The 25,816-nt window shown below is 29.8% G+C and overlaps 3 protein-coding genes across 7 annotated transcripts; all 3 read right to left on the reverse strand.

Moving 5' to 3' along the window:
- Window positions 1-2,728: 2,728 nt before the first annotated feature.
- Window positions 2,729-8,481, reverse strand: LOC127254140 (dolichyl-diphosphooligosaccharide--protein glycosyltransferase 48 kDa subunit-like). The gene is made up of 13 exons (XM_051279055.1): window positions 8,067-8,481; window positions 7,757-7,893; window positions 7,544-7,669; window positions 7,083-7,136; window positions 6,851-6,964; window positions 6,264-6,319; window positions 6,153-6,194; window positions 5,362-5,437; window positions 5,108-5,179; window positions 4,875-5,000; window positions 4,664-4,768; window positions 3,924-4,007; window positions 2,729-3,099 (listed from the first exon to the last, which is right to left on the reverse strand). Exons 1-13 carry the CDS (start codon window positions 8,338-8,340, stop codon window positions 3,052-3,054), a joined length of 1,314 nt encoding a protein of 437 aa, XP_051135012.1. The 5' UTR covers window positions 8,341-8,481; the 3' UTR covers window positions 2,729-3,051.
- Window positions 8,482-8,746: 265 nt separating this feature from the next.
- Window positions 8,747-12,405, reverse strand: LOC127254148 (deSI-like protein At4g17486). 5 transcript variants are annotated; one of them, XM_051279095.1, is made up of 5 exons: window positions 12,264-12,405; window positions 11,943-12,135; window positions 10,701-10,914; window positions 9,644-9,931; window positions 8,747-9,176 (listed from the first exon to the last, which is right to left on the reverse strand). In XM_051279095.1, the coding sequence occupies exons 3-5, from the start codon at window positions 10,909-10,911 to the stop codon at window positions 8,932-8,934; spliced, it is 744 nt and encodes a 247-aa protein (XP_051135052.1). In that variant the 5' UTR covers window positions 10,912-10,914; window positions 11,943-12,135; window positions 12,264-12,405; the 3' UTR covers window positions 8,747-8,931. The 5 variants fall into 5 exon arrangements, with proteins under 5 accessions (XP_051135052.1, XP_051135061.1, XP_051135043.1 ...); XM_051279104.1 differs by having other exon boundaries at window positions 11,943-12,129; window positions 12,264-12,394; XM_051279086.1 differs by having other exon boundaries at window positions 11,947-12,348.
- Window positions 12,406-15,468: 3,063 nt separating this feature from the next.
- On the reverse strand, window positions 15,469-25,445 carry LOC127252974 (arabinosyltransferase RRA2-like). Its single transcript, XM_051277368.1, has 6 exons — window positions 25,261-25,445; window positions 20,378-20,492; window positions 19,611-19,699; window positions 19,137-19,318; window positions 18,213-18,367; window positions 15,469-16,575 (listed from the first exon to the last, which is right to left on the reverse strand). Exons 1-6 carry the CDS (start codon window positions 25,443-25,445, stop codon window positions 15,469-15,471), a joined length of 1,833 nt encoding a protein of 610 aa, XP_051133325.1.
- Between the last annotated feature and the right edge of the window lie 371 nt (window positions 25,446-25,816).

Consider the following 25,816-nt stretch of genomic DNA (forward strand, 5'->3'; position numbering starts at 1 on the left):
CAAATATCTTTGTTTGGTTGAGTGAAAAAAAAAAAAAAAAAAAAAAACTTATTTTAACATAAAAATAGAAAGTATACAGAGATGTTTTCAACGTTTATTATAAAATATATTGTGTGTTTGTTTGAAGAATTTTGGGGGAAATTTATTATTTATATAATTTTTTTTTTCTAACAAATATTAAATTAAATACTTCCTTTGTTCCTTTTTAACAATCTATTTATTTTTTTTTTATTTTGGTATGTCCCATAATAGTATCAATTTTATTTTTTTATTAATTGTTATGTCAACCTAACATTACAAATATAATATTTTTTATTTTTATTTTTACTTTATCCCAATATAATATTAATATTTTTAAAACTTCATGCAAAAAGCAAAGAGATATATATGGGACGGAGAGAGTATTTATTTTTATTTTTTTATATTATACTAAAAATTAACTTTACACTCAAAACATTACATCAATATTTCTAATTCAATTTTTTTAATATTCAAATCTCAATCCAAAATCCAAACCCCCAAGCAAACACACATGTGTTCGCTTACAAAATTTTCATAAATTTTTACTATTTAATAAAAAAAAAAATTTCCCCAAAAAATTAAATCAAATATCTAATTTTCACTTTTTATATTACACTAAAAATTAATTTAATATTCAAAATATCACATCAATACCTATTTATATTAACTTATTCGAATTCAAAATTTTTAATATTTTAAATCCCAAACAAAAATCTAAATCGCCACGCTAACACACTAATTATGATAGTGCATATGTACTAAATGATAATGACATATTTAATTGACAGTGTATGTGATGCAACGATAATAACAAATTTAGAATTATGTGTTTAGAGTAAAATTCAAGTATATTTGTAACATAACAGCAATACCAAAATTATTATCATATTTTAAGAAACAGTGATGGTTAAGTAGATTTTTTTTAAAAAAATAAATTGTTATTTATAATATAAAATTGATGGACATAGCTAAATAAAGTAAATATAACTTTCATAGGCAAATAAAGAAATATACTATGTATCATAGCACACATGTACTCTATTCGCCCCCCAATTTTAGCTCATTTTAGATCAAGATCAAGAAATATCATATTTTATTGAAAAATATATAATTGAAGGTATTTATTAAAAAATTTTAAAAATAAAGAAAGAATATAAATATGAATTAATAATACTCCCTCCGTTTAAACAATAAATATACATTTACTTTTGGCGCAGAATTTAAAAAATAATACTACTCTCTCCGTCCAATCTCTATTATCCTAAAATATATTTGTACAATTTTTTAGGTGATTGTTTTTTTTTAATAATTGACAAATTTGCCCATAATTGTATAGTAGAAATTAAAAGTAATAAATGAATAAAGAGTAAAAATAAAAAATTTGTGTTAGAAAAAATAAATAGGACAATAGTTATTGGACGTCCCAAATAGGAAAATAGGATATTAGTTTGTGGACGGAGAAAAGTATTTTAATTATAATAAATACTTAAAAATAGCGTAATAACATTTTTATCTTTATTTTTTTTATAAAAATAATGATGCGATGTAAAGTAAAGATATTTATAAAAAAAAAGTAAAATATTTAATGAAACAGTTACTTTGTATGTCCTAAATACGTAACTGGACATGGAGTAATAGTTAAATGTAAAAACTTTTATTTCATAGGATAAAAAAATAGAAAAAATAATATATTTTTTTACTTAAAAAAACAAAAATAAATTTAGATAACAAAAAATAAAAAAAAAAAAAAAATAAATTTGAATAAGAGAAAGAATAATAGTATATGATAAATTAAAATATTATTCAAGATTATTACCATGTTTATATTAAATCAATGGTTAAAAGATTAGCTGCAATTATAATTAGTTAATATCATTATTACACTCAATTATCAATAATACTTATATTACTTAATTTATAATTATTTTATCTGATATTAATAAATACAATAATATAATATTATTTCTTAATTTATTAAAAAACCGCAAAAAGATACACTCGAATATATAGTATTTTTTTTTATAGTAAATATGATAGTATATAAAAAATGGGCATGAATCAATGATAAATCCAATCAAATCAGCACCATGCCGATTTCGACGTATCAACATATGTTATAAAAAAATGACCATTATATATTTATAATATGACATATACTGACTACAACCATGAAAAAAAATATACTTACAAAGGTTCACACCTATGTATTGAAACAAAAGAGTAAAACATAATTTTTTTTTTAATAACATGAAAATTCGCAGCCGCTACCCGAAAGTGCACACTGGACAAACCCCCGACCAATCTAAACTATGCAAATTAGACCTGACAAAGCAAATCACACTAGGCGAACCATGTGTGACAAGTGGACCGAGAAGCATCGAAGTTGACAAAATAAATATATATAACCATTTGTTCCATATATTTAAAATGACAATAAATATATGGAACAAATGAAAGTAGTATTACATATATTATTTGGAAAGCGAATAAGAAATTTTGCTTATATATTCAGCAAACCCTCTATTCTATTTCTTTTGCCGTCCTCTTGTTTACATGCTTTACACGCTATTCATATCACAAAATATGACATTAAATTCTCAATTTTTTACTATTCCCAAAATTTGAAAAACTTAAAAAACCTGTGTATAAACTGATAACTGACCATGCAAATTCAAACCTATGCTAAAAGACAATTAATTCAGCATCGGATCCAAACAAGATGGTAAATTCCAGCACGAGCCGAGTCGAGTCTTATGTATATAAAATTCGACATTAGTTCTTGTGTTTGTCATGTTAGCATTTCATGATCAATTTCTTGGCAGGCAATGAATACAACCACTAAAGAAACAAACAATCCCTACACATAAAATGTGATTCCAAATTGAAAACATATATATAGTGAATCCCTAAATATCTCTTAACAAAATTTCTCTAAATCCAATTTAACGCAGGAGATGAAATGAGATAAGATGAAGAGTTCTTACTCATGTTTTCAACCCCGGTATTCGGTATTCGATTCACTCTTCGCAACTACTTTGTGTAGAGATACACCATTGAGAAGACAAAGAACCCCGCCATCTGCATCGACGATGTTTACAAGGAAAATAAAATGTAAAAGGGCGGTTCCTGTAAGCTGGTACTTTAAATTTTCACAATGCAATTCATATTTCTAATTAAAACAACACATGCAGCATCATAACATGGTAATTTCTGTATGCTTTCGATCCAAAATGTAGATGATTTTACAGCTGCAGGTTTCTGGTATAATAGTCGCTATGTTTGTCATAGGGTCATCGAGTGTTTTGCAGCATAACGGCTTAAGTGCAAAAGTCTACTTGGAGTGCAATGAAAGATAATGGATTTTGAAGACAACAAATGCGAACATTTATATAACAGGTTTCTAAAATCCATCCGAAAGCCAACATCACGAGCTTGACAGAATATAGGGAACGAAAAGAGGTATACGTATAGATAACCAAATCGAACGAGCATTTTCTTTTTAAGCAAAATAAGTGAGACTGTGGACAATAAAGAAATTAATAAAATATATACATATATATTTATGATATATATATAGTTATATGCTAAAACTAACACTCCCTCCATCTAAATTTATACTCACTTTTTCTCTAGAAGTCATAAAAACTATTACCGTTTAGCCTTTTAGTAAAAAATCATCTTACTTTTTGTACTATTAAACACAAAAAGTAATAAAATTTGTCATCCACATTAAAACCTATGCCCAAAAATTTAAGCAAATTTAAATGATGAAGGGAGTAATATTCTTGCCACTTCAACCCCAAAGGATTTTATCAAAAAGGTTTAAGATGAAGACCTTGTGCCGATACTGCTATGGAAAGTGTGTATTAAATAGCAGGAATATAAAATTTTGAGGATGGTACCATTGAGAAAGATGCTCCGTAGTATGGAAAGGCAGCAGTAATGAATCTTTCATACTCATTATGTCGGAAAGGTCGAACAGGTATCTGCACATCACAATACAAAGATGACTTAGCGAGTGCTTGCATGCATTACCGTGCTCACTGAGAAGTAAAGTAGCATTAAAACAAATAAGGAGCCTGCAAAGCAACGGCTCACAGAACTAACAAACAGTTCATTCGTCTTACCGTGTTCACTGAGAAGTAAAGTAGCATTAAAACAATAAGGATGTTTTAGGAGCCTGCAAAGCAACGGCTCACAGAACTAACAAACAGTTCATTCGTCTCCAAACATGGAGGTGGGACCTTCAGATACAAGCATATACAAGAAATAGAAAACCAGAAATTTACGATCAACCAGAATTTTCAGTGATTAGAGTGTTTTAGTACACAACACCACAGAAATTTCGACAGATAGGTGAGTTCACATGTCCAAAACCAATTCCATAAAACTTTTTATGTAATAACATAGTTACTAAAAAAGCTTATTTCAGTTTGAGAATGCAACCAGTAAACGGAAATGTTCAATAACTCATCAATAATCAGTATAACTATTTTTCACTAAATAGAACAGAGAGATCCCCAAAGGATTAAAAGTTGAAAACTGCGCCAATAGACAATTACAGGGGAATAGAGAAGAAGACAGAATGATTGGTAACAACTGAAGTTTAAATACATGAATATCATAAATTAACAATATCTACCTGCTTCGATAAACTCAAGCGTGTATATCCCAGTCTCTGGTACTCGACCTTGAATTGGAAAACACCATAAGCATCGGGAACCTTGAAAGATGCATAATACAGGCCCTGTAGAGAATAATAATATATTGAGGGACGCAAAACAGAGTGATAAAAGTTGAAAGAGTGAATATTGCAATCGAGTACTGGGCCCTATGATAAATAAATATAGCACCTTCTTATCAGTTGACATGGTTTTCAGAACATATGGGCTCATCATGTAAAACTGAACTTGCAGATCATCAGCCACATATGGCTTCCAACTCGAACCGGACCATTCATAGACTTCAACAGAGTAGTGCTTCAAAACGAAGAAAGTGTTCTCAATTCCTTAATTCAACCATCCATCTGGTTAATCTAATTGATTTATTCTTGAAAGGAAGTACACTTCTGGCTAAACATTAATACCAGGTCATCTTTGATCCTGTACATTGAGGGTTCATCTACTTCGCCAACTTTGTTATGCCTGACATTAACAGCCTGGAAATAGGAATATCCATAAAAAATGTTGAAAAGACAATTAATGGAAATAACAAAAAAATCATAAGACTCAAGGGTTGAAAGCAGCAAAATGCCTTTGAACGAACATTTTGCTTTAATGTAAATGAAAGGACCAAACAGATCAGTGCCATAGAATCAAACAGCTTGTGCAAAGTGCAAACCTTCAGATGCCCTCTTTCATGGAAAACCCACTTGCTAAGTTCGGTCAAAAACTGCTCATTCCCACTTTTCTCAAGTCTGTTCATCAAAGTACTTGCAACTTTAAAATTTTGAAACAGGGAGATTAATAATGATTATTCTACAATAATATTAATTCCTCACAGAAATACAGACACAACAAATTCCTCATCACACACTCCCCATCTCAATGTGCTTCCCCATCATATTGACAAAGCTAAACTTGCCACTTTCCTAATCTCTGTGAATCAAAAGATGTACTATTCATTTAGGGTGTGTTTGTTTGAGGGTTTGGATTTTGAGTTGGGATTTGAATAGTAAAAATTTTGAATTTGAATAGTTGTATGATGTGATATAAATAGGTGTTGATGTGATGTTTTGAATGTAAAATTGATTTTTAGTATAATATAAAAAATGAAAATAGGTGTTTGATTTGATGTTTTTGGGGGAAAAGAAATGGGATGAATAGTGGATTTAAAATCTAATCCCCCAAACAAACACACCCTTAAAGTGTTGAAACTGGGAACACAATTACATTTATACTTCGATGAAAATCAACTCCTATTAGCAACACCGACAAGCATATTCTCCATCATACCCTGACCATGAGTTTTACCATAAAGAAATTCCTGGAGCTATATGAGTCCAACCTCTCCATTCAAACATTTTTTTGAGTGACCCTTAAATCTCTTTCACTGAGATATATAAGCTCTTCAGATATTCAAAGGTAAAATGATGATCAACACTATGTAAAAATTCTGGCATTAAAACTCACTTTATAGCACTTCCGGCTTTCTGTACTTCAGATCGGAAAAACCTGAAAGGCATCCAAAAAATAAAAAATGCATGATTTCATGTTAACGAAGGACCAACATAATCTACTAACCGGTTGCTGAACATGCTTAGTGAGCCAGATATCAGAATCCGAGCATTGTTTCTTGCCTAAAAAATCAAACATCAAAGATATAATATCAAATAAAGAAATGTCATCAGACAATACCTCAAATGAAAAGTGAGGATGTTTGCCAAGCTCAAGAGAAACAGTGCCTCATGCCTTCCCATAATCATAAAATGGGAACTTATTAACCATTTACAGACACTTAGATATGTGACTTGTGAACTTGTTGTCAAAAACATAATCACAACTAACATCCTAACGATACTAGTGTTCACCAGAAAATTCTTTTCTTTCTTTTACAGGAAGTGGGTTTGTGCATCAGGCCCAAAGGTTTGTTGGAGACAGACCACCAAGTGGTCGCTTATAGCGAGGGCAAATTTTAATGTTCAATAAACTAAAAATAAAATAAAATAATTGAGAGAATTTTAAATTTAAGATAATACAAGCTTGATGTGATTAATTACAAGCATCCATTGCATGGCATTATGTTGCAATTGCACATAGCCAGTATCTAAGCAAGAACATAGACATTCCTTAAGTGAAGAATTTGTCAAGTATTTTCCTAACTGACATACCTGCACAATTGAAACTAGAGAGATTGACGACCCTGTCAAAGTGGGGGGATTTGACAATTTTGAGTTTGGGTTGGCAGAATATGCGGCCGGAGAAGCTGAGAGAACTTTTAGGCCCTGAAATTTTGAGAAGGATTTATTATTATTTGAAAGCAGTAGATAATACTAATGATGCACAGTACACACTCTATGCTTATAAAAGAAAAAAAAATATGTACATATATATATATCTTACAAAATTGTTTGTGGCACTGATTGAATGACCAATTCCCTTATAAAGCACAGGAGCCTGCATCACAACCAATCATAAATATACTAACCAAAATATGAAAACAAAAAACAGCAAATTGTAAAATATAGGTTTGTGGCAACTTCACACTCAACATTATAATATCAATCTATGTATTTGCACACACCAGTCTATGCCCTTAATGACAAAATGGGGAAATAAACACTCAAAGTAGATGATCAAACCAATGTGATAATTTTACACAAAATATTTCCACCAAATAGCATGCAAGAAAAACACACAGACCAATGAGGCAGAGCAAGCACTCCCATTCTCTTGATGATCGAATTATGCACCCAGCAATACTTGCTGAAATAATATTTTGTGATGTCAATAATGTCATGCCAGTGACAGCCATAGCATTACCTAACCAAACAGCTTGAAAGGACAACAACAAGAATAATCACCTCTATCCTTTTGTTACCCAATATAACCTCCGATTGAATGAAATCATCAGCAGCAACCAATGTATGATCACCTTCCATCTCTGAAACTGCATAGCTTGTGTGATCAATCACCATGGCTGCTGGATCCTATTATAATCATCTCCCACATTAACATATTTTCCAAAACTCTAAATTACAGCATCTCAAGGATAGATTTACAAAGGCATAGCCTACCTCATCGAAGTCAACCCCGCATTCAACCGCTATATCACGAATCAATTCCGAAGCCGATGAATCAGCCGCGAGAATCAAATCACGACCAGAATCAACAAATTCTAGTAATGATGCCGCGTTGATGGAACCACCAAACCCTAATTTAGCATTTTAAAATAAATAAAAATGAAAAAACACACAAATTAGCAATTACCATTTCACCTCAGGAAAATACATTGAAGCCAGTAAATCTCAAAGTTTCAAGCAAATAAAAATCCAGAGTTTCTAAACAAATACGCAAATTACAGCGTCGATTTCAAGCTGCACTTACGATCGGTTGTCGGGGCAAAGAGAACAACGGCATCGTAAAAATACTGTCCATATCTCTGCAAGGCGAGCTTCGGATCGTCGGCGAGCTTGAAATCGAGGTCGAATCCTCTGGACTCCAGTGACTTGAAGAAGATAGAATGCGACGACTTAATCGCTAAATCATCGAGCAGTACCAAAACCCGTCGATCTGCGGGGCTTACTTCCGAGAACGAGGCACAGAAATTCACAAACAGCGCAGAACAAATCAACAGCAGAGCGCCGAAATACCTCGACATGGCGTCCGACCTCGCGAGTGAGGGTTTGGCACTGGCGGAGGGTTTGCTCCGGCGGAAAACTGCAGGAGATTCGAATGGTGCAGTTTTTCCCGACTACTACCAAAGTCGATGTTCCAAAAACGCGATAATGTTATTACGTGTGGGAAATGTTCGAACTGGACGGAACTGGACGAGAAGGAACTGTAGAGGGTTTCGGGCTCTGGTGCGTCAGATTTTGTGTTTAATATGACGTGGCAGTCTGCTATTGGACGCGCGATCATAGTTGACCTTGTATGCTCCGGTTATGTGTTAATAGCATAAAAAGTAGTAATAAAACGAATTTATAAAACTAACCACAGGCATAAAAGACGGCAATGCCCCTTCACTTCCCATACAAAATGACAAAATTACCCCTATCAGCACCCAATTTTCTCCTTCAAGATGATCTTACACTCACCAAGCCACAAGGTATCTAATTCACAAAAAATCCACATTTTCTTTTTTCACAAAAAAAAAAAAAAAGAAAAGAAAAGAATCCATGGATCAGCATAAGAATTGAAATCTCACACCCAAAATATTGCCCAATCCCACAAAAATTAAAAAAAAGAAAAACTATTCTTGTTGTGAAGATTTACTGGAAGACTTCTTAAGCTCCCATGGAGTCATCAAACACCCCTTGTAATGAGAATGTAGGAACCATGATGATATAGAACCTTCCTTTTCCTTCCGAAATATCGAAGAAAACACTCTCAACGACTTCTTCACGACACAGATCTTCTCATTCCCGGGATGTCCACAATTCGGTCCTACCGTAGTTTTCTTGATAGACTTTGGCAATATGCAGCCGCAGAACGAACCTACACGATCATAAGTGTAAGTATACATATATACATATACATATATGTAATATAGTCGAAGATTGAGGTCATGTGAAAAAATTGATCTATATTTTATGAGAAAAAAATAATACCCCCTTCATCCTTAAACAATCTATCAATTTTTCCATTTTGGTCTGTTTTTATAACAAATTATTCATTTTTTTAAGTAAATGTACTATGTACTTAACATTACAAATACCCTTCAAATTTACAATATATTACACAAATGTCATTACTTTTGTAGCATACAATACTAATAAGATTAGTTTAGTCTTTTTACTTTTATTTCTACTACATCTAAATATAATACTAATATTTCTAAAACTCCGTGCAAAAAACAAACGGATAGATAAATATGAGACGGAGAGATTATGTTTTTTAGAAAATTATAAAGATTGCATAGAAAAAAAAAAGTGAAAAGAAAAAGTGGTGTAGAGACGAGAAACCTATTCGGGCGAGACGGTTGATCCACTTAGGTATGTGATTTCCGGTCAATTGGTGGCAAATGTCGCAGGAGAAATGGTTGCAATTCTTGGCAATCAAGTTGTACGCATCGCCCCAATATCTTTTCGCGTGATGTTCGATGGATTCACGGACTTGGTCGTGGTTTAGCCTCGTCGTGCCTATGAGGATTGATTTTCGGAATTTGAAGCCGGGGCATTGCCGTGGTTCCACTTCAAAGACGCCGGTTGTGGGATACTCGTGAGCTCCGAAAGCGTATTCGGTACCGTACACTGCAAGATGAAACCTTTCGATCAAATTCAGAAAAATGAGCTCAAGCTCGACTCATGTTGAGTGAAAAATTACACATTTGTCCCTATATAATTTTTTGTTTGGATTCGATTACGCTTGAGTTTGTACTCAACCTCAAGCCAAAATGAAACTACATCGAATTTAACTCGGTCATAGTAAAGTCCGATTTCGTCTTTATTTAGCCAGGGGTGGCAACAAGATGAATTCGACAAAACTCAAAACCTCATCGGAAATGAGCTCATGTTCGTAAATTCAACCTTATGATTGACTTAAAATGTTAATATTATGTTTGACATAGAAAACAAAATCAAAATCAAATCGATCATTTGTAGTAAAACTAAAAGATCGTAGTAATGTTTACTTACATTTTTTACACTATTCAATCTACAGAATGTTTCTACTTTCCATCAAAACACAATTATGGTATCAAATTTTCATTCAAAACACCATATACAGTACATATCTATGCCAAAACTCATTTTGTAACATATTGAGAATTTTTCCGAACATTGCCAAATGATTCAATACCATAAACAAAAACCAAGATTAGTTTCTCCGTATTCTCAAAAACAATATTATCTTCAAAGAAAATATCATATCTAAATTTCACGCATCAAAGAATCTTGACACATCGAAAGCATAAAGTTAGATCCATAGAAAATGAGCACATTTAATTGAACAAGATATGCATATCTATCGATATATATATATGTGTGTGTGTGTGTGTTGTATTTTAGAGCATCTACGTACCTTCGACCCCAGAGTGAAAGATACCAACACCGGCCCAAAAAAATAAGCCGTTGATCGAAGTCAAGTCATACACATTGAGATAAACGGGAGTTTCATCAGGGCCAAAGCTTGCGGTCCGAACTTTATGGAACAAACAAAACCTTGGCGACAATTTGCCTTGCATATGAAGAGGTACGACGGATTGCCATCGCTTTCTTAATTTGAGTTTCATGTTCTAAAGTTAAAATAAGATTTAGAAACCTACCGAAAAAAAAAAAAAAAAAAAAACCGAATGTAAAAAGCACAAAAATTTCAATTAGGTTTAAACAATAAAAGAATAAACTCATCACAATGAAAGAATGATCACAGAACGATTGATGTGTTCTTTTGAGGGTTTTTTTTTTTTTTGTTTTTTTTTTCCTTGAGATGAACGTAATTGTTTGATGTGATATTTTGTATTGAAGATAAATTTAAAATACAAATGAACAAATCCCATACAAAAAAAATAAATAAATGAAACCATATTAGTCAAAACAAGCACAATTAACTACAACTCCACACTTTTGATGCTTTCTTACACCCAAAATCCAATCTTGTAATACTATACAACTTATCATAAATGGTCGTTTTCCTTATTATTTTTTTACAATTCATTCCTCATATTCATAAATAAAAAAAATTAAAAAAAAAACATGTCAAAATTATTATTTAAATTGATTAAAAAAAAACGTTCATGTTGGGCCCATAAATGTAACATTGAATGTCCTTATTTTATTTATTTATTTTTTTTTACAAAATATTGCAATAAATAATCACCTTTATTTTAGAAAATTTCCAAAGCTTAAAAAAAGCTCTATCTAAACATAACGCCATTTCCCCTTCAAACTCAACTTCGTATTATTCATTGAAAATTATTTTACAGTATAAGCATTTATGTGGCATCGAGTTATAAAAAAAAATAAAAAATAAAAAATAAAAAAAGTCCAAATGAATCCATTGCTGTAATTGTCCGAAACTGCATAAGATAATGTTTGATTTTAACCATAATTTTGCTATACAGTCTTTTTTTTTTAGTTTTTTTTTTATTTTATTATTATTATTCTTCATTTATATCACAACAAACATTAATTCAAAAAGCCAAAAACTAACTCCAAAACCTAAAACCAAAGGCACTAAAAACGTGGAGGTGAAAAAGTAAAAGAGAGAGACTTCGAATTCGGGAAGCTAATGCAAGAAAACGACAATTGAAATGTAGATTCTTACCGACCAGAAGTGTTCTTCAGATCGATCGGCGGCGCCGGAAGATTCCTTCAATTGGATCGACAAAACGGCAGCGTTTTGGGAGGGTGAAAGGTAAAAGAGGAGCAGGAATGAAATGAGGATGGGAGAGAAGGCACGCGCATCGCATTTGTGGAGAGAAAAAGGGTACGATGATCATCGGACTCCACAGCTGTCGCTTTTTGGACATGCGTTCAAACGAGAAAAGGCACAAATTTTTGGGGAGAATCAGAAAAACAAACAAAATAAAAGTAGACAGAGAGATAGAGAGAGAGAGAGAGATTATGACTTCAATTTGAGGTTCACCTCTTGACCGCTGATCTCAACTTTTAGGTGAAGACGAACTACACTACAGCAAATTTGGGTATTGTTGTGATGCTTTATATTCTTCCACCTAAATTGCGTCGGAACTTGTCATAAATTTAAACCCTAAATCCAAAGATATGTCGGGTTGAAACGATTGAGACAATAGAGTAAAACAAATTAAATCAAACTTATTATATTAATGTTTTCAAATTCAAATCTACAAGTCTATGCGCAATTCCTCGATGAGAAATCGCTAAGTTTTTACCGGTAGTCTCATGATGAGATATGGAAAATAATGAATATTGCTGGACCTGAGATCACAAATCTATCCTTGTCACTCAATTAATAAGTTAGTGAGTTTTTGTACATTAGACTTGCACTTACTAAATACATTAAACACAGTAAATTAATAGATTACTTAATAGATTTAGTGACGTCTCACTGATAGCTCAAATATTTTTAATCCAACAAATTGTTTTGTTTAGCTTAGTTAGGCAGTTTTAAATATTGTTTAATTAGTAATTAATTAAAAAATATATCAGTAAAAATAATTATGATTTTATAAAAATAATTATATATTAAGATGACTAAATAATCTAATTAATATAATTTTTTTATAAATTATGAATTTTAAAATGTGATTAAAGTGTATAATTATATTTTTTAGAAAAAAAAAAGCAAATTATGTTGGATGTACGGAACTAAAAATAATGAATAAATTAAGTGGGACGGATAATTTATATTATAATTGGCTTTGTGTGTGTTTCTTTAATACTAAGATTTATTGAATTTTATTTTTTTTAAAAAAATATTTTTATATTATAAAATATTCAATCAACTATTATTTAATATCAAAATCAAATAAATATTTTTTAATAAAATGTATCATCCACATTAAAATCTCAATCATCTGTGGATGTTGAATCTACTCACATCTTTTTTAGTTATACAAAAGATTTTATAAGATATTTAATGTGATTTTTGTAAATTATACTCCATTTGATTTAATGATGGAATTAAATATTACTACACTTGGGTATGTATCTTATATTTCTGATTTTTGTAAATTATACTCCATTTGATTGAGTTTTTAATATTATTTTTTTTTTTCTGATAGAAAACTTAAATTTTACTATATTTTAATAATGTCAAAATTTTTGGTAAATTATATATATATATATATATAAATTCTTAAGTGCCTTGATTGATGTAGCTTATAATTTTATTTTTTTTTACTATATTCTTTATTTTTATTGTAATATTTTATAGTGGATGGTGGTTTGGCATTGACGATGTCACTGAAGACGCAAAATACTCCCTCTGTCTCAGTCAATGTTACTGAAGATGCCTTCATATCATTCAAATAAAAAAAATTTATATATATTTTTTTATTTATTACATCACCTAATTTTTAAATTATCATATTTAATACTATCCAACTAAAAACCTATGCAAAATACAAATGTTGCACCTTGTTTGGGATGGAGGGAGTACAATTTTAGTATTTTACAATTCTGAATATTCTTGAATCAAGCTTGACTTAGGATTGGGTTTCAATTTTTCTTAATTTGATATATATTATTTATAATATATATTTTATGAAGTTTCACTTACTGCTTTAGGGCGTGTTCGACAATTAGCTGATAGCTATTAGCTGATTCAGTTAGGTGGTTTGACTAGCTGATTTGATTAGTTGGTTGTATTAAAATGTTTGGTAAAACAACTGTTTGATATTAGATGTTTATATGTAAAATGACAATTGAGGACATTTATATTTTAATTTTTTCTAATATATTCAATTGTGTTCTTTTGAGTGTTGAATATTTGAAATTTTTTGTTATTAGTTATTGAAAATTGTAAAAATGTTATGAAATATTATTTATTTTTGTTATAGTTAAATTTTAAAAATAATATATTTTTATTAAAAAATATAAATAGTTTTTTATTGAAAATAATATAAAATATAATATAATAATTTTTTATATATTTATTATGTTAATTATCAATTAGTTCGTCATATTTATAATTTTCAATAAATTTAATTTATTTAATTTTTTAAGTATAAAATTTATATAATGTAATTTTAATATAAAGATAAATTATTAATATTTATATTTTCTAATTTTTGTTGATTTTATTAAATTTGTATATTTTACAATTAAAATAATTTATATATAAAAATTATTTATTCTAAATTTGTAAAAGTAAAACTATAATATAATAACATATTCTAATATAATTAATAAATAATCAAAATATATTTATTTATTTAAATTGCATAATAAATTTTAAACTGGAAAAACTATTTTAAAACGCTGGGTAAGTTAGTTTTTCAGAAATTAGCTTTTTAGGTCCAAAAAGCTATTTCGAAAAGCTAATTTACCAAATACCTAAATTAGTTGTTTAACCGGTTAATAGCTAAAAACTGTTCAATAAGTTAAAAACTCTTCAAAAAGGTCTTTGTTAAACACCCTCTTAATCAGTTGAGTGAAAATTTATTATTATAAGAACATTTATTTTTTAAAATGATATTATTTATTATATATCAATAACTTATTAATATATATATATATATATTTTATTGAATTTGACTTTGAATTTAAATAATATTTTAACATAGTAAACATTAACAAATAGTCCCTCCGTCCCATGTAATATGGGTGTATTACTGTATACACGGGAATTTAGGTAAAGTATAATTAATAAGTAACTAAGAAGTATATTAGTAAAAATAATTATAGATTAAGATTAAAATAAGTAAATAGTTTAATTAAAATTAAAAAAATTATAAAATTTAAAATTTAAAATGCGATTAAAGTGCATAATTATATTTCCAAAAATAGAAATGACAAGTTATGTGGGACGAACGAAAATAAAAAATAGAGGCAAATTATGTGGGACGGAGGAAGTATAACTTTACCATCTCTTAAAAAATTATAAATAAATACATCCGCAGTGTAGTAATATTGTGAATGCTCTATGCAGAGTTTTGGCTATAATAATAATAACAATTATAATAATAATAGTATTTTAAAGCAAACTTAAATATTTACCCTTTATAAAAACATTTTTAAAAATACATTATAAAGTTTAAAATATTAAAATCAATAAATGTAGATTCTAAATCTGAATAATTTTATCAAAGCAATACATAAGATCGAAAATTCTTATTCCCTAAAAACTCTTCAATCCACCGAGTCGAAGACTAAGATGTTTCTTCATATGGCCACGAGCCATCGGGGAAAGAATCAAGCGCATTTTGCTTCCCAAAGATGTAATAATCGAAAACAGCCTTCATTCGTTCATACTTTTCTGTATGATAATTAATATGAACGATTACGGGCTTAATTTTTCGAAGTTCAATATTTTTTCGAACAATCTTAAACAGTACTTTGCTATTCATAAAAAGCAAGTAATCCATCACTCTTCTCGAAGCATGGAGCCCACCATATCCTGGATACGACGGGATAAAAAGCTCTTGATTGAACACGGCCTGGTCCCAAGCATTATTTTCCCGGGCTAGTCTAGCCGCCACCCGATCCAAAAGTTCTATAGCCGGGAGCGTCGGACGGATGTAAAAAAATCCCGAATTGTGGGCCCATAACCTTATTGTATGCGCATCTCGGCCCCACCCCACCTCGGGATCATCGTAAAAAGCATCATCGTGCCCGTACGCAGTCTTGTTGTCATATCCATCTGTCATAACCTCTATATCTGAATCCCGATGTAGATAGTTTAGTGGATTTTGTAAGAAAACTATATCTACATCAGATAAGACTACACCGTATCCCATCAGTAAGAACTCTCGCAGAACACGAAACTTCAATCCTGAGACAATATGACTGTTTTCTGATATGGCAAGAGTTTGAAAGTTGTCGTCGCCCGGAGCGGGTCTGTACACCGGGAGATTGCTGTTCTGACAAAATCGGACGATATTGTCATCCAGGGCGAATATGAGGTAATTGCCAATCCCGAGTCTTTGGACACTCGACAACCAAATGCGCAATGCATTGAATATGTAGTCGTTGGAGTTTGCCAAAACGAGTATTAGCTCGTGATTTGGTGCGACCACCTCGAGCAATTTGGCAAGTCTCGGGTTCACGGACTCGTCCGGCGCAACCGTCGGGTTCGTCGGCGACGCCTTGAGGGGCTCTTTTTGAGCAATGTTCTTCCTTATCTTTTCTTGATGAAGGTTGTTTTTGAGTTTTTTGATCTGGTTTTGTAAATTTGTGTTTTCATTTGAAACTACAATAAACTCTGATTGTAACCTTTTGAGATGTTTGGAAGTGTTGCATGATGAACTTGTTATAACCTTACAATGAAAATAAGTAAATGAATGAATAATAAAAAAATGTATGCACAAAAATTGATAGTATTAAGATAAATTTCCAACATAAAATAGAAAATTTTGTTTATTTTCAAATATGTTTTTAGAAGTTTTTATTATTCAATCTTTTGATTTAATTTAAAAAAATTACATCCTAAAAATTATATATTAAATAAACTGAAATCAAGGTTGAAGTAACCTTTTTTTTTTTTTAAATATTGTGTGTTATTTAAAGTATGTTTACTTTGTGGGATAAATTTATAATATATAATCATATTATTTTAATGAATTATATAATCATATGATAAAATAATTAATTTTTGGTTTAATTGATTATTGTATAATATTATTAATTTTTTTTTTCTAAAATATCTTTGATTTTATGATAAAATTAATACTAATTTAACTATTAATAAAAAATAAAATAATATTCTAACATTAATACTTAGTCTTATTTAGTCCCACTTACAAGGGATGAATTAATAATCCTCCTTTCGCCACTACTATGATGATATATACTTTACTCTTTATTAGGAGTCATAATAATTCATATTAAACATGTTATTTTATTTGATAAAATAATATTATCCATTCTAATAACTCAAAGTAAGCATACCATTTTTATTTTATTTCGACATGATTTGTTAAAAATATTATTCAAAAAAAAATACTAAAATATAATATACAATATATAGCCATAACAATAAAAATCAATAAAAAAATACATTAAAATTAACAAAAATACACAAAATATCATTAGTTGTAATATGTCTGACTTTTCACTCCTCAATGAAACCAAAATAAAAAATAAAAAAATATTTGTACCTAAAATTATAAAACTAAACAAATAAAAATTAAATATTATTTCAAATTAAAATTTTAAATATTTTACAAAAAATCAAAATTAATAATAAAATATTATTTTTTATATTACTAACAAAAACTTTTATATTTCACATCAAACATATCCCATAAGGATTTGTTTGGATGTAGGTTGAAGAAATAAAAGATTGATTTGAATTTTTATTTAAATAGTATTTTGATGTAAAATTTTGTAAAAAAATAATAATATATTTTTATGAAAATTGATTTCAATTTGAAATCCCAAAAAGAAATCCAATTCTTCATATAAATTCATATTGTGAGAAAAAAACAAGATAGTAGGTATTATATATAAAAAAAAAAGGTAAGAATTGGGTATGCTCTTTTTATAAAAGCAACACACATATTTTTTCAAAAAAAATTAATATATCATATAAATTCATTATTTTTATACTATTTACATAATTTTAAAAATCTTACATCATAAATATATCCCTTCAAACAATTTCATAAAATAAACACACAGACATATTAAAATAATGGCTAAAACTAGGAATATGTGTAGTAATATATAAAGTTATAAACCTATTTTCATTCAAAAAATTCATATACAAATCACCCATAAGATCCCCTTTTATATGTGTGTGTGTTTTTTTTACAATGATCATAATATTAATATAAACATCATATTCAAATTACTATTAAAATTTTTATTAATCAAACTCCAAAAAATGTGATATCATAAATTTAGATATACAGGAAAAAAAAAAAAAAAAGAACTCGCACCTTTGAATCCATACTCGCCGCAAACGATGTATCAAATAAATTTTTATATCCGTTAGGATGTAAGAAGACGATAACAAAAATGAAGCCAAATAGTGCTCCGACACAAATTGTAGCGGCAATTCTCCATCGCCGCCATGATTCACCGCCAATGCCGCGTCTTCTCCCGTCTCTGCAATAACGAAACATGTTCCGAATCCGACAAGCTGAACAATTTTATTTACTACTCATAAAAATTAAGGAAGTTCATAATATATATATATATATATCGAAATATATATTAAAGAAGTAAGATCTTATTATCTAATAAATGGTAATAACATTAAGGAAATCTTTATGAATTTTCTATTCTTATCAGTAAACAATATTATTGTGGAAATATTGCAATTATTACACTAAATTGCACAAATTCAAAACATACATTACAATATTAGAATATACTTATGTTGTAATAATTGTTTCTATTCTATTATTATTATTATTATTATTATTATTATTATTATTTTATTGGTCATCCATATTATATTTATATCACTATTCAAATTAATTTTCAAATTTTAAGTAATATTTCATCAGTTCGAGATATGATATCATGGTTATTATAAATACGGTTGTAAATTTATTCCCGGATCTTTGGATTTATCGAACAAATCTCGTATACAAAATACGACAATAAATTAGTAGCGGAAGCGATCAAATCGAATAAACTCAAATTAATATAACGGAAAAGAAATTGAAATTAAAACATCAAGGCAAACACATATCTGGAAATAGGAAAATCAAAACATGAACAAACAGGACCTAACATAGGCAATTAAATCAAAGATGAAACTCCCTGTTTCATGTTCTACTTCTCTGTTCGCTTGTGTCTTTGTTTCTCCATTTCGACGGCCACAACAATTCACGAAGACGACGACATCACCGGCGCTACGGGCAGCAACTCCAATACGCAATGTCCTCTGGCGCCGGCTCGTCTGGAAGCTCCGATGAGCAGACCCGGACAGCGGCAGTCGGCGGCGGCTTCGCCACCAGCAAACGATAGAGGACGAATTCGGCAATGGCAACAACTTGTGACGACACAGCAGTGACCGGATATCCAGCGGCGGCAGTCGGTGACTTCGCTCTGAACAACACTCAGGCAGCTAGCTACTGGTCCAGTCGACGGCGGTGAGCGGCTGGAACTCCTCGGACAGAGGCGACTGCTTTCGGACTAACCAGCGGCTGCACCGATCTTCTCCGACGAACTCGAACCCGATCTTCTTTCGACGGCGTTAGGGACGCAACGTTCCGCTCAGTCCATGGTGCGAAGTGGCCCGAGGTAATCACGCCTTAAGGTTGGAGGTCGGCTTGTCACTCTAAGCCTCGACGCCCACCGGAATCGGCCATAAAGGTCCTGAACCTCACCGGAGACTCACCGGAATCCTTCTCTCGGCTCCTTTCCTTCTCCCATCTCGGTCTCCCCTTTCTCTCTCTCGACTACACCTATCTCTAACTCTTGGTGTATCTAGTTTTTCACACTACTCGATTACACTCAAAGCCCCTCGAACTAATTTCTATAACAAACCCACAACTTACCAACTAAAAACCACACGGTTATAACCAACCTAACTAATTATGTTTAGGGTAAGGTGGGTTTGGATTAAAGGGTTTGGACCGATCCGGTGGGTCGGACCACGAAGTGGGTCAACTAATTATTTATCGAGGGATTTGTCAGGTTAGACCTCGAACAGCTAAAATTCCCAACAAATACAAAAATTTAAGAGGAATATGATTAGTAATAATTAAAAATATATTAGTAAAAAATTAATTACAATACAATACAATACAAATAAATATATATTAAGACTAAAATAAGTAATTAATATAATTTAAAATTAAAAATTAAAAAATTAATTAAAGAATGTAATCCTTTAAAAGAATGATATGAGATATGAGACTGACAAAAATAGAAATTGTGTCATAATATGTGAAATGAAGGAAATAATTAATCTTTTAAAATATTTTTTTACTAAGGTTGTGTTGGTTTGGCCGATTGGATTTAAAAAATACTTAATAATTACTACAGACTTTAAATTAAAAATCTCACACCTAACACCTATGTCTGTTGTTGATTCATAAGCTTTCTTTTTGTCAGAAATGATCACAGTCTCTCTTGTCCAGACTTGTTCAGTCGGTTTCGTACGGGCCATTGGAAACGCCGGTTCGCCGATTTCAAACACGCGTCGTCGAACCGAAACCGGTTTTCCGGTTTCACACCGGCGGTTCCGAAACCATCATCGAACCAAAGCCGGTTTTGTCTGAACTCAAATCAGCAGTTTTCGATTCGAATCCACGATGGGTAAAGACTGCTGGGTGAAGAAGACAAAAAAATAAAAAGAAAAAAAATAAAAAATAAAAAATGAAATGAGAGAATTTGAAAGGAAGAAGGAGAAGCAAAAATAACTTGGCTGTTGCTTGTGGATTCATTGATTAGCACATTAGAATAAATATATTCATTATTATATATTATTAATTTTTTATAAACTTAAAATAATAATATTATTAGTAAAAAATAAATACTATGTGTTGATGATTTATATTTTAAGTTTATAAATTTTTATTATATAATTATAGAAAATAGAAAAATATTTGATTTGCTATTTTTGTGTAAAAAAGAATTGGATGAAGATAAAAAATTTCATAGAATAATACAACAAAATCTGAAAATATACAATATACAAATATAAAATTAGTCCAACATTTCAAACCTCCAAACAAACACAACTTAAAAATTCATACTTCAAAATCCTTAAAAATCCAAATCTAAAATTCAATCTCCTAAACAAATATCAAAACCTTCAACCAAACAAACACTTAAAATAAAAATAATAATAATAATATCTCCAAATTTTTCTATAAAAAAATTATTTTTAAAAAATCAATTCCAACATCATTTTATTTTTTCACTTTTATTTATTTTAACAATATTTAAATATCATATATTTCAAACTATCACATCAATACATTACTTTTTTCAATATAATAATAATTTTTTCCAACATAATCGTTACAAAACCTTCAAACAAACACAACTTAAAAATCCATACTTACAAATTTTCAAAAATCCAAACCTCCAAACAAACACAACTTTAGTAAAATAAGATAAGATGCACATGGTAACTATAGTAAATCTCATTATAACAAAAATAAAAATAAAAAGGTAATTGGAGATGTATCAAAGAAAATGTGATTATAATAGATGTTCTAAGCAATAATTTAATTGTAGCATAAAATTAATAGATTAAGGGTCAGTTTGGATTGAATTAAAAAATAATTATAGGCAAAATTGTCCAAAATTCATTTTTGTTTGGAACTCCTCGTAATTCTACTTTATAATTTAAAAATTACATAACATATTCTCATATTTTTCTGAAATGTTGCTTCAACTCTTCCACCATTTACACTTAACAGAGTGTACACAACACACATAAATAATGTTATATCGATGAAATGTGTCAACTTTAGAATTCATATTATTGGTGTGTGTTGCGTACGGTCTCTTAAAAGTAGACGGCAGGAGGTTTGATGCAACATTTTGAAAAACATAAAAGAGTGTTACACAGTTTTTAAATCATATGTGAGAATTATGCAGAAACATTTTGATTTTTTGTCTGATTGTATATTTTTTGTAGAAAAAAATATTTAGATGTAATAAAATTTGTAAATGTATATTTCTCCAAATTTTTATAATTTATTTTAAAATTTTATAAATTATATTTAAAAAGTTACACTACTTATGTCGTACGATTATTAATATGTATATTAAATTTGCTATTTCAATTATATTTTTAAATTTTTATTTAAATATAATACTGTATATAATTTCAAATTAATTCTATTGTATAAATTCTTTTAAAATTTTATAAATTATATTTTAAATTTTAAATTATGTAGTATAATTAAAATTTTATATTTTTAAATTTGATATTTCAACTATATTTTTAATATTCAATTTAATTATAATTTTAAGTTATTATATGTTATATTATGATTATTATTATACATACAATAATAACTTTTATTTAAAAGTCAATTTAAATTTGTATAAATATTTTTTTCAAAAAGTAAAAGTCAAAACCAATTTTTTAAAAGCTAATCCAAATAGGCTTAGATCTAGTTTGAATTAGCTTTTAAAATAGGTTTTTTGATTTTTACTTTAAAATTTTATATTGATTTTTATTAATTTAAAAAATAATTCTTTAAATTTGTTTAAAGTTTGAAATAACGTCACTATCAAATATAAACTTAAATATACAAAAACAATTAGTTATTATTATTATTATAACATAAAATAATTTTAATTATATAAATACCAATAGCCACGGCTGCCACACTTTACAGACCTTCATTCTCTTCCTTCTCATCTTCCATTTCAATGCAATAGGTCCGGCATTATTGTTTCATTTTTTTCTTCTTCTTCTTCATTCTTATTCCTCTCCATCATACATCTATACCTTTTTTCTCCAACGTCAGCCGTCGGGTTCGGGGGGCAAAGATTTTTTTTTCTTCTTCCTTCTTATGTCGACGTAATGGAGATCACCAGCGATCACCGAGTTCGGGGGGCGGCGGATCCTCCGGGTTCCCATGTAGCTTCGTCCCTGAATATGTAAATGTGAGCACTACAATGAAAAATACGACGTCAAACCTAATTTTACACATAAGAATTTGTCAAAGTCCACGCAATATAGTCAAATAGACTTATTCATATTTGACCATGTAAAAAAAAAAAATATATATATATATAAATAAACATGCAACAAACGAACAATTGTATTATTTTCTCCGCATGTTAGACAAAAATTGGGTAAGCTATTTTTTTAGTCCCGTAACTGGACCCCTTTATCATTTTAGTCCCGTAAGTGGAGCATGTCGCAAACTAGTCCTATAAGTGAAAACTTTTCGCTGTTTTAGTCCTTCGGCGCCGAAGACGCTCGCGTGGTTCGCCGGAGGTGATGTGTCCGCCAGGCCAGCGACACCTGGCGGACACGTGGATTTTTTTTTTTTCATTTTTTAAATTTTTTTAAAAACTTATTTTTAATTTTATTTGCATTTTTTTTTAATTTTTTTTATTTAGTCCAATTTTTAAAAAAAAAATTAAAAAATTAAAAAAAATGAAAAAATAAAATAAAATAAATCCACGTGTCCGTCAGGTGTCGCTGACCTGGCAGACACGTCACCTCCGGCGAGCCACTCTGACATCTCCAGCGCCGGAGGACCAAAATAACGAAAATTTTCCACTTATAGGACTAATTTGCGATAGGTTCCACTTACGGAACTAAAATGATAAGGGGGTCCAGTTACGGGATTAAAAAAAACAGTTTACCCACAAAAATTTGACGATGGACATATGATAATTTTGGTTGTCTAATTTATTATTTATTATTTTAATTTGTTGTTTTATTTTTTAATCATATGCGAAGATGAATAAAGAGTTTTATATTAACAATTCCTTTCATCAATTTATATTTCATATTATGTTAAACTCAATTCGTTCTCAAATTTTATTTTTGGATCAAGCAATATTGTGGGTAATAGTTTTTTTTTTCCCATTTCTTTCGCATAAGTTTCTTTCAAATATTTTATAGAATAAATGTTAGTATTTTTTATTCCATTTTCACACTACTTAAATTAATCTATTCTAGTAAAAAAGTTTTCATCAAATTTGATCTATAAAATTTTTTATATTAATAGGTTATGGTCTTCCGTTTAAATTCTAATAAAATATGATGATGTGAACATTACGATGAAAAATTTGGAGTCTGACCTAGTTCTTCACTGTTATGTTAATATTAACATATTGTATTATGATCTAACTGGAATACATAAAATGACAAAAAAAAATGATAAATTTCAAGAATAATTTCGATAAAAAACTTCATATAAAATATATATACTATGTTTTGTTTCAATACTAAAGAAGTTTTTTAATATTGATATTCTTTTCAACTCTCACTTTAAATATATAATGTGTTATATATTAATTGCATATAATAAGTTGTTTTGTAATTGTCGTGTATGTAATTAACATATTATAATATACATATGGAGTATGGATTCAATTGAAATGAGCACTATTGATTGCACCATTCCGCAATATGTATCCCGATATATATTTTTTGGATTATTTCATTTATTCATATTGCTTGAGCGCAATTCTGGATATGCTTTTCTGTCGGACATATTACTTGATTGTTTGCGTGGTTTTTATTATTGAAGATGTTTGAAAGGGCGCCGAAGAAAAGTTATAACACTAAGTACTATAAGATCCTCAGGGTGCCTAAAACGGTGTCGGCCGATGATTTAAAGAAGGCGTATAAGAAAGCAACGATTAAGAACCATCATGATAAGTGAGGGGATCCTGAAAAGTTCAAAGAGATTGCTCATTCATATGGTTTTAAGTGATTTTGAAAAACGTGAGATCTATAATCAGTATGGTGAAGATTAAGGTTGGCAAAAATTAACCGACCTGATAACCCGACCCGAACCTGACCTGAAATTGTTGGGTTTGGGTTGAGATTTTCGACCCAATTAATAATTGGGTCAAACCCGTTTAGCCCTTTTAATTAAATGGGTCAGGTTAAGGTCCACATTTTCGACTTGAAAATAATCCGTCTAACCTGGTTATTTAATATTATTTTAAATTTAAATATATTTTTTAAATTTTATCAATACAATTCAATATTTATGGCCAATTTTATAAAAATCAACAATAAAAAATAAAGGATTGTGTTGTGTACTATTATCTAGCATTTGTTAATTTAATTCTTGGATATCGGTTTCATGATATGAATAAATATTTTTTTGCTTTAATATATATATATATATTATGCATTTAAAAATTTTGTTAGTATAAATTGTAATTTTAAATTAAAATTTAAAAATTTTAGATTTAAACAGGTTATATGAGTCAGATTCAGGTTACCCGATTAATAAAATGTCATGTTAAGGTTGCAAATATCAACCCATTTAATTAAATGGGTCAGGTTCAGGTCAAGGGTTTTGTAACCAGTTTAAGCTGACCCGAACCTGAACCCGACCCGACCTGATCCGGTTGCCAGCCCTAGTGAGGATGCCCTCAAAGAAGGAATGGGTGGTGGTGGAGACAGTGACATGTATCGGACTCTTTTCGGAGCTCTTCGGTGAAACCAAATTTGGAGATGGTAACAGTCGTGGAAGAAGGCAAAGATGAGGAGAAGATGTAGTGCATCCATTAAAGGTGTATCTTGAGGATCTCTATCTAGGGACCAGCAAGAAGCTCTCCTCCCTCGCAATGTGATTTGCTCAAAATAAAATTTTTGAATTTTCATAAAATATTCTTAACATGGTATCAGAGTCATGGTGTTTGTATTGAGTATTGATCATGTTTGAATTTTCGAAATTATCATTTTTAGTCTTAAATGTGTCCCACATTGTGAAAACTCTTTTGGATTATAAGAGTGAATAACTACTCAACCCAGTATTAATTGGTTTTAGGTTTGAAGTCTGGATCCCTTCTTAATATGGTATCAAAGTCTTAGTTCTCGAGTTCGAATTCCACCATCTCCCATTTGTCGTTGTCCACGTGCAAGTTTCGTTTGGTAAC

The sequence above is a fragment of the Andrographis paniculata genome, unplaced genomic scaffold (assembly GCF_009805555.1).
Source record: "Andrographis paniculata isolate CXL003 unplaced genomic scaffold, ASM980555v1 Contig12END, whole genome shotgun sequence".
Lineage (NCBI taxonomy): Eukaryota > Viridiplantae > Streptophyta > Magnoliopsida > Lamiales > Acanthaceae > Andrographis > Andrographis paniculata.